General features: G+C 36.4%; 3 protein-coding genes across 11 annotated transcripts in view; 2 read left to right on the top strand and 1 right to left on the bottom strand.

Moving 5' to 3' along the window:
- LOC308614817 (ankyrin repeat domain-containing protein 26-like) overlaps positions 1–16436 on the bottom strand; it is a 165322-nt gene that overhangs the window by 105077 nt on the left and 43809 nt on the right. For all 9 annotated transcript variants that reach the window (XR_014015439.1, XM_081229572.1, XM_081229573.1 and 6 more), the window contains exons 17-19: positions 5824–5885; positions 2668–2761; positions 534–632 (exon numbers count right to left, since the gene is read on the bottom strand). Coding sequence is in view for 8 of the 9 variants with exons in the window: in XM_081229572.1 (XP_081085698.1) it covers positions 534–632; positions 2668–2761; positions 5824–5885 (255 nt within the window). In the remaining variant the exon portion in view is untranslated. The remainder of the gene's footprint in view (positions 1–533; positions 633–2667; positions 2762–5823; positions 5886–16436) is intronic.
- On the top strand, positions 6843–12564 carry LOC308614961 (ATP-dependent zinc metalloprotease YME1L1-like; the record flags this gene model as incomplete). Its single annotated transcript, XM_081229857.1, has 6 exons — positions 6843–6895; positions 8211–8294; positions 9421–9533; positions 10393–10548; positions 11542–11794; positions 12540–12564. The coding sequence occupies 6 exons, from the start codon at positions 6843–6845 to the stop codon at positions 12562–12564; spliced, it is 684 nt and encodes a 227-aa protein (XP_081085983.1).
- On the top strand, positions 12172–15649 carry LOC308614830 (ATP-dependent zinc metalloprotease YME1L1-like). Its single transcript, XM_081229595.1, has 4 exons — positions 12172–12829; positions 12922–12995; positions 13641–13727; positions 15199–15649. Exons 1-4 carry the CDS (start codon positions 12763–12765, stop codon positions 15211–15213), a joined length of 243 nt encoding a protein of 80 aa, XP_081085721.1. The 5' UTR covers positions 12172–12762; the 3' UTR covers positions 15214–15649.

Below are 16436 nucleotides of genomic sequence, written 5' to 3'. Positions count from 1 at the left end.
CCTCGTGCTTGGCCTTGGCAGTGAATACTTTAGGTTTTGGTGTTTTCTTTCTTGGGGGAAGTTAGGACTGCAACAAGACAGACATATGAATCCACTATAGATACTGAAGAAAAAATAGGAGTACAGGTTTAACAAAACATGCAGTTAAGATTTCAAAAGTAAGATTATGTTCCAAAAGCCTTTATAAAATAGAAAAATGCACATGTACCAATGTGAACATGCTGATTGATGAGGAGAAAAGTGATCTTTAATCAGAGCAACAAATCATGACCCCGAGAAGGTAAATGTGAAAGCTGATGGTAAAATGCAACAGCATATCTTGAATGCAATACAGCAGCATCATTTACACCATTATACTACAGGTATTTATCATGTTCTTCAATTTGTCCTGTAATTTAGGAAGTGCACAGTTGGGATGACAGTTCAGTTGAATGTATAATTCATTTCTCATCAGAGAAAGTGTTATGAACTGATCAGCTTGGATATACACTTGTAGAATAATAGTTCATAAAAATATTCATGTTTTTCCATACCCATGTGGGCTACTGGTATGCCTACATTTCTTGGATCCTCTAGTTTAGTCATCTTAAAGTTTCTCGATCCACTCATGCAAGAAGGTATATAAGGCACATCTAAGAAATAACGTATTATAAGTTTTCAACATCGAAGTACGACTATCAAAAAGGAAAAAGTAAATTTTACTGCCACAGAATTATTAGATATTAAAAATCTTTCATATTTCAAAATCAGTGTAGTATTTACTGAAAATAACAATTTTAGCATTTAGGGAATGAACCCTATTAATTTCTTTTGTTTCCAAAATTAGTTTGGTTCAGTATATCATGCTAATGTTTAAAAGGATTTTTGCGAAACAATTATCAGCAAAAAATTAGCTATCTTAGGGACTCCCCTGGCGGTCCAGTGGTGAAGACCCCATGCTTCTACTGCAGGGGGCACGGGTTCAATCCCTGGTTGGGGAATTTAAGGTCCCACATGCCAAGCCAAGCAGCCAAAAAAAAAAAAACCACAAACCTATCTTAAAAAACAAAAAACAGCCAATGCTTCCATATTCAAATTAATCTCATTTGAATAACACATACTAACACAACATATATCTTTGATGCCTGATAGTTACAAGGAGGAGCTGGGGTTTACCTCAATTCTAGCACCCACTCCTGCTTCCAGTATTCTCTGGAGCAGCAATGACCTAACCTTGTTTCAGTGTAAATACACTGAAGTCATCTAACGAGAGTTCTCTCACGTTTCCTCATCACCTCCACAATCACCTCCCTAACACCCTTCTTTCCCCCCTCTTTCCTTTCACTGTATTCTTTCCTCTTCAAAGGTAGTCTCTGGATCTGTGGTCTTAATTCTCCCCCTTTGACATTCTTTTTATGGATCATCCCCACCACTTCTTTTTTCCTCTTTGCTTAGCAGTGGCACCTTACCTCTATAAGTTCTACTTCAACGCTTTGCTACCCTCTGGCTATAAACACACTCAGAAAGAAAAACAAAATAATGCTTTTCCTTGATCCTGTTCTGTCTTGAACTACCCAGTGGCTCCTCTTCCAGATTTCTCTCAATGCAAGCCTACACCCTTGCTACTCTGAGAGCTTGTCAGAAATGCACAATCCCAGACCTGCTGCTCAGCATGTGCACTTTTCACAAGGTCCCCAGGGGACTAATGAAAATTTGAGAAACTCTGATCTATGAGTCTGCTTCTACATTCCCACAGTAAGAGTGGGAAAGCTTTGCTGTTCGTCTCTGACAAGTTTCGGTGCTGGAAGCTCACTTCAAATTTGTCTCACGTTTCAAATACTCTTCGCTTCCCTTTTCTAAAGACCTATTTTACTTTGCCCCCGTCCTCCACAGACCCCTGCTTCCTTTTCCTTCATTTACTCCCTGTAACCTCTGCCTCTCTCATTCTTTAGTCCTTCTTTCCTCTTCCTCATTTCCCGACTTTCCTTAGGTTGTAGAGTACCTTGAAACGGAACTAATAATTTAGCTCCTTAAAGGGGACTCTCAATTTAATCTGTGGCTGACACCAGATAAGATACACAGCTTCCCTCCTTTTCTCATCTTTTTCCTCACTATGCATTTGACAGGTGATTTTCTTTTTTTTTTTTGCATCAACAGTGTTATGCTTTTTAATAGTTTTCAGAATATAAGCTGCATAGCTTTTTAGAATAAAAAATGATATAACTTCAGGTACATGCTTTAGGACACTTGGTTCAACAACAAGCAAACTGTGTCTTTGAGGACCACCTCAAAAGGGTGGCACACTTCACAGTGTAACTTGGTAACAGACATGGAGATAGATGATTCTATCATGGCATGTTGTCTACAAAAGAACATCTGGACACTCAGAGCTTAAATAGAACACAGCACACAGTTAAGTATTCAAGCACTGCTTTTTGGCCAAATAAAAACTGCCTAAAAACTGCTGATGGATTTTTGACAAGAAAAAAAGATGTAGCTGCTTAGTTCTTCTGATACAGCACTTCTTTTCCAGAATGAGACAGGCTCAGTTCAACTTGAAATCAGTGTGAGGAATGATTCTTCCTCTTAACCGACAGGTGATTTTCTTTGGCTATTAGAATATATCAGAATTCCCATTTTAAATCAACATGCTGTCAAATGACTTTTTCATAAAAATATCGTTCTTACCTTCTACTTGTCCATTTAATATATTTTTTCCTCTTTGACCTGCAGCTCCAGATAAATGATCAACATACTTCTCTGGAAGACTCTCAGAGATACTCTGTTAAAATTGATATTAATAATGAGTTGCATAAAGCTTTCCTAATCCCCTTCTAATAGCTGAAAATACCCTACTTTTTAAAAATTTCCTACCTTACAAGCAATTAGATTTAAAAATAAGAGAAGCATGCATTGAAAACCCAAACATTGAAACAGAAAACTTCATATACACTCTCTAGATCAAGTCTATCTTTTATCCTCATTTGGCTACTGACTCTGTAAACTGAGCATGGAAAGCCAGAGGAATTATTTTCACAGACAAAAAATGTGCCTGACTTACAGGCACATTTCAGCAAAGAATTAACTTCAAAACACCTAACTCTACTTTACACTCCTTGTCAAAAGAAGAGAGTATTTTAAAAAAATATGTGTTTAACTAAATTCTTTAATAAGTACACTTGCTATAAATTTAAAATATTTCTAAAGACAGAAATTTTTTAGTATTAAATTAATATACTTGGCATGAAAAGAAACCATGAAGTATGTCATGTTGAGCATAAACAGAACACTGTAGAAGCTGCTTCATTTAGGTACACAAGGGCTTATAAGAATCTGTTATTTGATAAAATTTTTATTGATAGGAAAAATAGTTGAATAAAATAGCGAAGTAGTAAGAAAAACTTTTATGTTTAAATCATAGAAGAAAATTTAAATATAGTTATCCAACTCTTCAAAAAAGTACAGCAAGCTTTAATAAGGGAAGAGTAAGAACTTTTATTTATTAATTATCTAAGTGTGCCAAGCTTTTCTTATGCACATTTTATTTTCTACATACAACAACAATGATAAAAGTGATTGTAAGGACAGTTACCCCACTTCCTGTTTCCTGGTCATTCCAAGATGCGAGAGTGTAATGATGAACAGATGGGATCCACTGTTCTCTCTGTCCAGAATGTCCCTCCCCTGGACCCTCACGTGATTGGCTCCTTCCCATCCTCCCCTTGGTAGCTTTTCTCACATGCAGATCTTTTCTGACTACCTAAATTCCACTCCCACTCCCATCCCCATCCTAACTACAAACTCTCTCAATGTTGTCTAACGTAACATTCTCCATTTTCTTTGTCTCTCACTGTTGTGGGCTCTCCCATTGAGGAGCACAGGCTCCGGACACGCAGGCTTAGCGGCCATGGCTCACGGGCACAGCCGCTCCGCGGTACGTGGGAACTTCCCGGACCGGGGAACGAACCTGTATCCCCTGCATCGGCAGGTGGACTCTCAACCACTGTGCCACCAGGGAAGCCCTCTCCATTTTCTTTACATGAAGGACTTAACAGTGACTTATAAAGGATTCCTGTTTGGTTTTATGTTCCCACCACTACAGCCTAACCCCTCAATTGGTACAGTCAGTGTCTGTCCAGTATATAGTTGGTATTCAATAACAGGAATTTATTTAAGATCAAAACATTTAAAATGTCGAGAGGACCTCAAGTACCAAAGCACTTGATACCTATAGGAGATCTCCGATAACAGTCTATAGAACCTTAACATACCCCAAGCTAGAAATCCACATGCCCGTTCTAATTTTCCTATTCTTAACACTACTGTCATTTTATTGTCCTTCAGGTTTTAAAAAAGTGCCCCAGCATTTAGTGAGTCACTCATTGCCACTGTGATCATTTTTTTTATTAGTTTCTGCTTTATAACAAAGTGAATCAGTCATACATATACATCTGTTCCCACATCCCTTCCTTCATGCATCTCCCTCCCTCCCACCCTCCCCATCCCACCCCTCCAGGCAGTCACAAAGCACCGAGCTGATCTCCCTGTGCTCTGCGGCTGCTTCCCACTATCTATCTACCTTACGTTTGGTAGTGTATATATGTCCATGCACTGTGATCATTTTTGTCTTACATTTCTATAGCACCCTTTACAGTTTACAAGGTGTGTCCACAGCTGTTACCACATCTGTTCCCTACACATACCTGAGAAGTGAGTACCAGTACCATTTTTACGAAGGACGTCACTGACGCTCAACCAGGGTAGACAAGTTTTTTCCAAGATCCCACAGCTCGTGACAGAACCAGGATGCTACCATGTCTTTTGACTTTAAACACAGTGCTATATCACTGCAGCAGCCGCCTATATCTAACAGATCAGGCCCTTCTTATCTCTTTCCATAGCTGTCACCTTACAACAGGTCATCATTACTTTATATTTACGTTACTTCAAGTATGGCTGCCATAAAGGTACTCAGCGCACACTAGTTTATCCAAAATGGTGTGTACTTATTAAAACATCGCTAAACCAAACTGTTGTTATTATAACGCCACATACTTATTATTCCCCATTCTTTTGCTTCTCTTGAAACGTTCCTTGCAGATCTATTTGAAAATCCAAATGTACTAATACTTTCAAGTCTCAGGCACTATCTTTTTCAGGTCTAAGTGGTAAAAAACTACATTTCAACCTGTTTCTCTCTGAACCTCACTAGGAGTTTTACACATCCATATGTACCAAAGAAACATACATTTGCTTGGGAGACTGGGACTGACAGATACACCCTACTATATATAAAATAGATCAATAATAAGGACCTCCTGTATAGCACAGAGAACTCTACTGAATACCCTGTAATGGCCTATGTGGGGAAGGAATCGAAAAAAGAGTGGATATATGTATAACTGATTCACTTTGCTGTATATCTGAAACTAACACAACATTGTAAATCAACTATACTCCAACAAAAATTTTTTTAAGAAAGAAAAGAAAAAAGAAACATACATTTGGCCATAGGCTGACCTGGAATAATGCTTCAGTTTTTAGATAAATTTAACTTCAGAACCCAAACTGATTCCTTATGACTTCTAAGCCTTGGTTTTTGCTCTGTGCTACACTGGTTTCATTAGGTGAATCTTGCAAATTAACAAAAGTGCACTATGTGGTAGTTATTATACTTAGCACACAATTATTTAATTAATTACAGGTTAAAAATATAAGGAAAAACTTTTGATGGGCAAAGGCAAAGGTGAGAAAGTAAAGTCAAAGCACCCCCCGTTTTATGTTTTAACATCATTCAGTGCTTATATTTTAAAATAAAAAAATAATAATAATAGAAGACAGTACCTCAGAATCCCAAGGTGATTCTATACCTTCCTCTTCTCCTAATCCTAATGCTGACATCATATCTGTAAAATGCAGCCACAGATACATTAATGAGAACATTTACTACTATGAATTTTAAATACATATATGTCTATCTCCATCCACAAATATTTAAATAAAATAAAGTAGCAGAAAAGAATTTCAGAGGGTTGAGGCATTTTCAGGAAGAAAAAGTTGGTAGTAGTTGGGATACTTCTGAAGAAACGGAGCAAAAGAAATATACTTAAAAAGAAATGGAAAAAAAAAAAAAGGGCTTCACTGGTGGCGCAGTGGTTGAGGGTCCGCCTGCCGATGCAGGGGATACGGATTCGTGCCCTGGTACGGGAAGATCCCACATGCCGCAGAGCGGCTGGGCCCGTGAGCCGTGGCCGCTGGGCTTGCGCGTCCGGAGCCTGTGCTCCGCAACGGGAGAGGCCATAACAGTGAGAGGCCTGCGTACCGCAAAAAAAAAAAAAAAAAAAAAAAAAAAAAAAAGAAGTCAAATTGTTAGGATCTGTTTGATCCTGTGGAGCACGTTCAATATCAGTATCATTTTCTTTTTCTCCAATTTCTGGATTTGTTGCTCCTTCCTATAAAAACAAAACAAAATAAAACAAACACCTCATTCCAGAAAACATCATATTCATTCATTTGGTCATTCAATCAATCAGTAAGACCACAAACGTTTACTGGATCTGTCAAATCATAGGCACTATCCTGGGAGAAAAGCTGGAAATATAAATAGAAGACCGATTCTGCTCTGTATTCCAGGAGAAGTAGAGCTACATGAAAACAAGTAAGAACAGTAAAGTATCATTCAAAAGCTCTACAACTGATGTGAACAGAGTACAGGAAGGGCACACAGGAAAGAGGAGTCAGCTGTATCTCGGTAGCTCAGGAAATGCTGCAAAGACAGGTCTGTGTCTTCAAAGACACACACAGTGTAGAGCGGGGATGTGAAGGGGATTCTAGAAAAGGCAGCCTGAGCAAAAGGACGAGGCATGAAACAACATAACAAGCCACGTGGAAAACTAGAACACAGTTACCGGGAATGGTATGGAGAGACAAAACTGGAGGATCAGAGCCAAACCAAAAAAAGCAAGTGTCCTCCTAGAACATGAACTTTCTCCTTCACGTGATGGGGATCCACTACATAAGTAGAGGTGTTACATCTTCACAGATATATTTTAGAAAGGTCACTCGGGCAGCAGCGTAAAGATGAACATCAGGGGAGCAAAACTAGAAAAGAGCATTTCAAAATTATAAGTGAGAAAGTAATAGGAAATGAAAAATGGTAAGCAGGTAGAAAATACTGAACTTGATGAGCAACAGGATGTGGTGATTTCAGGGAGGGATGGAGTCCAGGATTTTTCCTGCTTTGGTATTTCAGTGATGTTATCTACTAGGATGGGGAAGACAGATGACAGAGTAGCTTACAAAGAGTCAGGAAAGAGGAAAGCATCAGGGACAATGTCTTCAGTTTGGGGCATAACAAATTTGAGGCACCCAGGGGACTTAGAAGAAAGATTTGGATAAATGCATTTGGATTAGTAATAGATAAACGTATTCAGGAAAAGCATATGATGTTAAGATAAATATCTGTAAAATATACTAACCTGGTATAATTAAATGATGCAAACCTATGCAGAGTTCTGAACTTTTGAAAATATAAACAAGACTGGGGAAGAAAACTATGAGATTCAATTTTTTGATTATATATTGCAACATTTGTTTAAGGATATGAAATATACTCTTTCACGAATATGTGCAAATATTCATTTCCTGGATATTAGAGCAATAAGCATTTTTAAGTTTAATGAAAAGATTTAATTGTAAAACACCAACTCAAGAGACTACAAGAACACTCCTTTTCAAAAATTAATCTGAAAAGACAAGTTTTAAATTGTAGAAGAGAATGTTTATGTGATTATGGAATTATAAGGCATTTTTAAGTACTACTATGATGTACGAAAGAAATATAAAACCCTATTTTGAGTGTTGCTGTAGATCAAAAAATTGTTTCTTAAAGTCATGTAAGACACTCTGGAAGTCTAGGAGCAAATAATTTGAATTGGTAAACTTGAAAATGTTTTTCAAAAATTAGTCGGGGACTCAAGCTTTTTGTGTCAGGTCATCTCTTCCTAACTAGAAAAATTATTATGAAGGTATGTAACCACAGATGACTTGGTGATTTATTATTAACACTTTTATTGAAGTGCACTGGCATTTTAAGAAAACAATTAGAGATGCCTTATCATTTTGGCCATTAAAAAGATCAATCCCTTTTCTTTGCTGTTAGTAAGATTAACGATAAACAGTTTTGCATAGAACATTTCTACATGTGTGCTGTTTTAATTTTCAATGAAAAGGTCCCTTTTTTTTTATAATTGTTTTAAACCCAACGAAGGAGTTATCATCATAGGAGCCACAAACTTCCCAGAGGCATTAGATACGTAAGTATTAAAATTTTGTGATATATTCTAGAATAGTGATGACCTTTAAAAATATTGTGCTAAGTGAAGGAAACCCATCACAAAACATCACATATTATATGATTGCTTTTATATGAAATGTCTAGAATAAGCAGATCCATAGCAACAGAAAGGAACTTAGTGGTTGCCAGAGGTTAGGGAAAATGGGGAATAACTGCCAGTAGATTTGGGGTTTCTTTCAGCTGGAGAAGAGAGGGAGGGGGTAAAAATTCTCTAAAATTAGATTGTGGTGATGGTTGGGCAACTCTGAATATATTAAAAACCACTGGGTTACACTACCAAACGTAAAGTAGATAGCTAGTGGGAAGCAGCGGCACAGCACAGGGAGATCAGCTCGGTGCTTTGTGACCACCTAGAGGGGTGGGATAGGGAGGGTGGCAGGGAGGGAGATGCAAGAGGGAGGGGATATGGGGATATATGTATATGTATAACTGATTCACTTTGCTATACAGCAGAAAATAACACAACATTGTAAAGCAAATTATACTCCAATAATGATGTTAAAAAAAACAACACTGGGTTTTCGACTTCAAATTCTATGATATGAAAATTGTATCTCAGTAAAGCTGCTAAAAGAATCTTCTCACAACTTAAACATCACAAAGCTTTTGGGTGGGGGGTAGAGAGGATTTTTAGAATAAAATTTACTATAGTTTAAAATTTTTATTGGTTTTATTATATAGAAGTTATTCATACTTTCATTTGATCTAATAGTTGGCTCTTGCCTAAGACTCTAGTTTAACATTTTGTACTTAATAGCAGTAAGATGGATGTGTAGCTCTCATAATAGATTGCTGTAGAATTATTTGTTCCTTGACTGGCTGACTTGCATGTCTTTGTCTCTGAAGGGTTGTATGCTATCTAGATGCACACATTTATCTATATGAACCTGTGTTCTGCCTTCTGGTTATTGAAACTGTTCTTTGAGCCATGTTTTATAAGGAACTAATCTGAATAGTTATGTTCAAAATAAATATTGGTTGCCATTGTCTTTCCATCTTCTCTTTAGGATGTCAGTCCTGTTTAACTTGACCTTCAGCACAGTCAGCTTATTAATTTATATTTTCTTTTTGTATTCTCCCTTTAGCGCCTTAATACGTCCTGGTCATTTTGACATGCAGGTTACAGTTCCCAGGCCAGATGTAAAAGGTCGAACAGAAATCTTGAAGTGGTATCTCAATAAAATAAAGTTTGATCAGTGTAAGTCTTAATTCGACGATACAGACATTATCTCCATAAAATGGTAGTATATCAATCCACCCTGTTTGTGGTCCTTACTCAGGATGTCTTAAAAGACAAATTCCTTTAAAGGTCTATTTTTCTCTCCTCTTGTTTGTCCATAAAGTCCATTTCTCCATTAATGTGTGTCCAGAGATTCTGTCATTTTGAATCCCGATTCTAAAGAAAGTTTTCTTTTGAGTACTTAGATAATACTTGATGAAATCTATGTATAAATGTTTCTTTAGATGAATGTAAAATATAAAATCATATAAAAAGCACCTGTATATTATGAGCATAGTACCTCATGATATAGTCACTTTGGGGCCAAAAGAGGGGAAGCAGACTATAAAACAAAACACATGGAAATATTATGGAACTACCTGAGTAATAAAAGCAGCTATTAAAGCTGCAGTATTTTCAAAGGTACCTGAATCAATTCTTAAAACCAAATATGTTTCCGATAATAAGGGGGGCTTTTATGTCCAAAGTTATTTCAAGATGAAATTCTGAAAACAAAATGTCTATGAATGTGCTTTTTCAGTTTGTGGTTAGGCCATAATTAAAGGTTTGTAAATCGTTATCTGGCAACTCTACCTTTCTCTGTTTATCACAAAGTTATTTAAATATAAGAACTTTTGTGATTTGTCCCAATGACAATTTTAATGGTGTGTTTACTAGCAGTTTTGGCTTTTACCCCTTAGAATTTAGTGAAGTAAGCTTTTGTAAAATTACAGCTCATGATGGCTATCTTCTTTTTTCTTTTGCAATGTGAGTTCTTTATGAAGAGCTTTTTATTAGCTCTTCTGAAATTTTAATATTGTGTCCTGTCTGCATATAGCTGTTGATCCAGAAATCATAGCTCGAGGTACTGTTGGCTTTTCTGGAGCAGGGTTGGAGAATCTTGTGAACCAAGCTGCTTTAAAGGCAGCTGTTGATGGAAAAGAAGTGGTAACCATGAAGAAACTAGAGTTCTCCAAAGATAAAATCCTAATGGGTAGGTTTTCTTTTTTTTTTTTTCCCTATCTTATACTGTTCATTAAGTTAGAGAAAAAATTCTTGTTTTTAAAAATTGCCACTTGATAATTTTTGGTTTGGTGGTAATTCACTCTTTAAAAAAAATTTTTATTTATTTATTTATTGGCTGCATTGGGTCTTCGTTGCTGCATGCGGGCTTTCTCTAGTTGCGGCGAGCGGGGGCTACTCTTCATTGCGGTGCATGGGCTTCTCATTGTGGTGGCTTCTCGTGGAACATGGGCTCTAGGTGCGTGGGCTTCAGTAGTTGTGGCTTATGGGCTCTAGAACTCAGGCTCAGTAGCTGTGGCGCATGGGCTTAGTTGCTCCGCGGCATGTGGAGTCTTCTTGGACCAGAGCTCGAACCCGTGTCCCCTGCATTGGCAGGCGGATTCTTAACCACTGCGCCACCGGGGAAGTCCGAGAAAAAACTCTTAATTTTGAGAGAAAGTTTATAAAAAAGAAAGGTATAGAAACATGCAAATATACACTCTAACAGAGCAACACAGTTTGGCCTGTTACAGAACAAATATATTATAACTTATATTACACTCGTCGGGGGGCATGAGTGCCCATGTCTTTCCTCTTGTCTGATATTGCTGATAAAAGAATAGTTAATTTTACTGTTTTTCAGAATTTAATTTTTACTTTAAATCTTGAATTGCCTTCAAAACAGGTTAGTTATGATATTCCTGTTAAATTAGAAGTTTATTTTCTAGAAATAGAATACAGCTTTTCCTTTTGATATAAGGATTAAGATGATAGTTTTTACAGTTTGGTTTTCAGTTGACAAATTATGGTTTACATGTGTTGTAGAGTGGAATCTACTCATTTTTTAAACTTTCAAACTTTTAAAATATTTATTAATGATATTAAATCATATGACTCTAAGAATGACTTTGAGACAAAGGAGCTTCATTCATTTAAATATACCTTCTTAATGGAGTATTTTACTTAAGTAAATTTTTATTCTTAGGGCCTGAGCGTAGAAGTGTGGAAATTGATAACAAAAACAAAACAATCACAGCGTATCATGAATCTGGTCACGCTATTATTGCATATTACACTAACGATGCTATGCCTATCAACAAAGCTACAATCATGCCACGAGGGCCAACACTTGGACATGTATCTTTAGTTTTTCTTTCCTTTCAAATAGTGCTCCCCAGGAGCTTATGTCGGAAATTGCTGATGAAAACATTTCAAAAGAAAATTCAGCTACTTCCTAGGTGTGTTGATACTTTCTTCTTTAACTTCCTCAACTGTCTTGAAGTCAGACATACTTGTGAAATTTACCTGCTAATAAAGGATATCCTTAATATTTCAGATAATATATTTACATTATGAAATGTAATTCAGGAATGACAGCAAAATATAATTCTTAAATATGTAGTTGCTCTTTTCCCCTCGAAAGAAATTATGTATCATAGTGACTGGTTCAATAGTTTTTCTAAGTTTTTTCTCAATGAGTACAAGTTTCATTTTCATATCTTTCTAATTATAGACATTTATTTTTATTTATTTATGTTTAAAATTTTATTTTTGGCTGCGTGGGGTCTTCTTTGCCGCACGCGGGCTTTCTCTAGTGGAAGCGAGAGGGGGCTGCTCTTCATTGCGGTGTATGGGCTTCTCATTGCGGTGGCTTCTCTTGTTGCAGAGCACAGGCTCTAGGCGTGCGGGCCTCAGTAGTTGTGGTACATGGGCTCAGTGGTTGTGGCTTGCAGGCTCTAGAGCACGGGCCCAGTAGTTGTGGCGCACAGGCTGAGTTGCTCCGCGGCATGTGGGATCTTCCCAGACCAGGGCTCGAACCGTGTCCCCTGCATTGGCAGGCAGATTCTTAACCACTGCACCACCAGGGACGTCCCTATAGACGTTTTAAACAGTTTTGTGCAACGAGGGACAAACAGTTGTATTGCAGCATTAACTACTTACTATTTATAAACTGCACTTTTGCTTTCCTCATTTTATACATAGCTGGTTTGGTAATCAATCACCATGACCATCTCTATTAAATGCCGCTGAGCTTTCAGCATCATGGTATTAAGTAAGGTCATGAGAGACAAATGATAATTCAGGTTATTAATGTAAGTGTTTCAAAACTGTGTCTGAATTTTTTCTTTGTTTTTCAATTGTCTGGGTGTACCTGTTGCCTGAAAATGATCGACGGAACGAAACTAGAGCTCAGCTTCTTGCTCAGATGGACGTCAGTATGGGAGGAAGAGTGGCAGAGGAACTTATATTTGGAGCTGATCATATTACAACAGGTTGGCTGTAAAGAATAGCTTTGGTTCAAATTGTGTTTGTTGGTTTAAAGATTTTTTTTAACTTGAGTTTTATGTATATTTCAAAATTTTAGGTGCTTCCAGTGATTTTGATAATGCAACCCAAATAGCAAAGCAGATGGTCACCAAATTTGCAATGAGTGAAAAGGTAATGGCTAATTTTAATCCTTCCTCATGTATCAAATGTTGATGTGCCAAGTGTCTCTTTGTGAGAGAGGATTCTCATTATAAATTGATAGATTTTCCCCTGTCTCATTCCAAATGGATTTAACAAAGCTGACTCTAAACTAAATGTCATTTTCTGAGAAATGTAACATACTCTTTCCATTCCAGCTGCTCAAACAGTAAGAGTTATTACTTCATGAATTAACCAAATGATAATATAAATTCCTTAGCTTTTTTATTCATATGACATCGAAGACCTACTTGTTGAGCTTGCTTACTTTGCCCTTTCCACATACTTCACGTTCCTACATTACCACTGTGGCTCCATAAAGCAATTCCAGTACTCTGTGAATTGTGGATTTCTGGACTAGAATACCTGCTAAGGTTTTCTAAGAAGGTACTCAGAATGATACTTAGGATTTAAAATTTTCTCTCTTGTTCACACTTTTTAGTATTATACTTTCAGAAGAATAATGAAGTTTTTTTGCCCTCAAGGGCATTTTTATATTGTATTTTTTCCTTGCCCCCATGATATTTATTTTCTTATGTATAGGATAGTACTTCCTCTGTTACATACATTAGTGTTGGAGGGTTTTCTGTTGGATTTCTGTCTTTTCATTGATTTTAGCTTGGAGTTATGACCTACAGTGATACAGGGAAACTGAGTCCAGAAACTCAATCTGCTATTGAACAGGAAACCAGAATCCTTCTGAGGGTAATGTTCTTTTTTTAAATGTTTATTTATCTATTTAGTCAAAATGTGCCTAAATATTTGGGTGCTTGCAAAAAAACTAAAGTTCCTCTGTTTTATAAAGTTAATAGGTGCACCGCTGCTGCCGTGATTAAATATGTCATAGACTGGATCTTTGACATAGACTGGAACCCCTGATCATAGACTGGATCTTTATTTTATTCTGGCCATAGGCTAAGAACAATATATATATATATATATATATATATATATATATATATATATATATATATATATATATATACACACACACACACATATATGTATATATATATATTTTTAAAATAAATTTATTTATTTTATTTTTGGCTGCATTGGGTCTTTGTTGCTGCATGTGGGCTTTCTCTAGTTGCAGCGAGCAGGGGCTGCTCTTCATTGCGGTGGCTTCTCTTGTTGCTGAGCATGGGCTCTAGGGCACGGGCTTCAGTGGCTGTGGTGCGGGGCTTCAGTGGTTGTGGCGCGCGGGCTTAGTTGCTTCGCGGCATGTGGGATCTTCCCGGACCAGGGATTGGCAGGCGGATTCTTAACCACTGTGCCACTAGGGAAGCCCAGAACAATTTACATTGTGATTTAAATATTCAGTTCTTCTTTAGCTGATATATTTCTAATATTTTATGTATTTTCTTTAATTTGATTATTTTACTTGGACATGGTTATGTTCAAAATGTCTAGTAATTGTATTGTGTTTATATGACCTGTGCTTCTTGGTGTTGGTAAATTCACTTTTACATTTTCCACCCAATTTTATAAGGACAAAAATATAATTTGCTAGTAAAATATTGGCAGAAACATTGTACAGGCAAATATGACACTGCCAAAAATGAACTGTTATTACTGCTGTTATTCATAAGCTGATAAACTTAATTCAGACTCACCTTTGGAAAGAGAGTTGAAGGATTTAAATGAAAAGTTCAAGGTGGGTTGCAAAAAAAAATCAAATGTATGGAAGTCAGGGATCACCTCTAATGATACTGTGTTACAGTATTGAGAGGTGAGTGTGTTACCAAGTAAAAGAATGGAAATTATATCTTTTCTGGCCATTCTAGATTGAGTAAATTGGTGAAATCTCAAGAGGCAAAAGGAGCAAACTCCCTTTCCTTTTAGCACGTATACTGAAAAGAGAAATAGATTTCTGTGTTCACAGACCTTATTTAGAAAGCAGATGAGTACAGTGTATACTTTTATTTCTTAAGTAGCTTTTTGTTTAAGTAGTCCTCAGTTATCTCTATGATAGACTTTGAGGTTAAAAATGTAACATTTGAAAGTATGAAAGAGTTATCTTTAGGGAACCAAGCTTTTAAATGCATTTATCTTTCATAACTAGAAGTCAATAGATTTTATAGTTTTTTTAGGGTGCATAAAGGCTTTTTATCTCATTTAGGGTTTGTGCTTCTCCTAAGGTTTCTGCTTCTTACATATCTGCTTTGTATTTCAGGATTCGTATGAGTGAGCAAAACATATCTTGAAGACTCATGCCAAAGAGCACAAGAATCTAGCAGAAGCTTTACAGAAGTATGAGACTTTGGATGTCAAAGAGATTCAGATTGTTCTTGAGGGGAAGAAATTGGATGTGAGATGATAGCTCTTGATGCATTGTTGGTTGTATTGCAAGACCATAAGTAGCACTGCAGTAGTCGTATTTTGCAACACTTTTCTCCCATTCTTGGTATCACTCAAGGGTGTGAAACACTTTGTCAGTCTTTTGTCACATTTATCTAATTTTGATTATTCTCATGATGGACACCTACTGCAAACAGCAATTTATTAAAGAAAATAAAGAACTATCAGGATTGAAAACAGCTTGTTTGAGAAATGTCAATCAGTTATTAAGTTGAAAATAAGTAATGATTTTATGGTTGGTTACAGTGCTAGATGTGAATAGAAATTGTGCCTTTCGCTCTTGGGAAGTATTTTTACTTAGGAAAATAAAATTCTTGAAGGACTGTCTTTATTCCTAGATAGTACCACTTATCTTTGATAAAGAAATGATGCTATTTGGCTATTGGTAAATCATATTTCTACATACATCAGTGGAAACTTCATTAAGATGCACTTAATTATGATCTAGATTGACCATATATAAAGTGTTTTTTTAAAAATCTAAGAGTAGAGAATTGTGAACCTACAGATACCATCGGAATTTAAATGATTATTATAAGCTTTTTAAAATGCAGCTTGCATTTTCATGGTCTTTTTTTTTTAACATTACTATCACTCTGAAAATGAAGTTTATTTCAGAGCAGCAGTATTTTGTTAAATAAACAAGTAACACACCTCAAATTATGAATAACTATGTAATTATGCTTTGCGTTAAAACCAAAATAAAACCAAAAACCCAGTCCCATTCAGAGTGAACTTTTGAATTATGCTGTGTTAGAAATGGAAAGTTGTGTTTATTTCAGTCAGATTTTGTGGATATGAATGTGCTGTTACAGAATTTACAGATGACTTTAACTCAGTAGAAAAATTATTTTAGAGCACATTGTAGTGGTTTTACAACCACACTATATTCTTGAATTGATTTTATTAAAATTACCTACAGTTTTCTAGTAACTTTTAAGCTGTATATGGTCTTCGTTGAGGTTGGTAGAGGGAGCTTGCTACATGATATTCTTGCCCTTTATTTGGGTAATTTAAAATTTTGATGTACTTTCAAACTTAGAGAAACATTAC

Source organism: Mesoplodon bidens, assembly GCF_964165515.1.
Source record: "Mesoplodon bidens genome assembly, chromosome: 3".
Classification (NCBI taxonomy): domain Eukaryota; kingdom Metazoa; phylum Chordata; class Mammalia; order Artiodactyla; family Ziphiidae; genus Mesoplodon; species Mesoplodon bidens.
The sequence above is the reverse complement of the archived record's forward strand: the minus strand, read 5'-3'. Positions and strand labels throughout refer to the sequence as shown.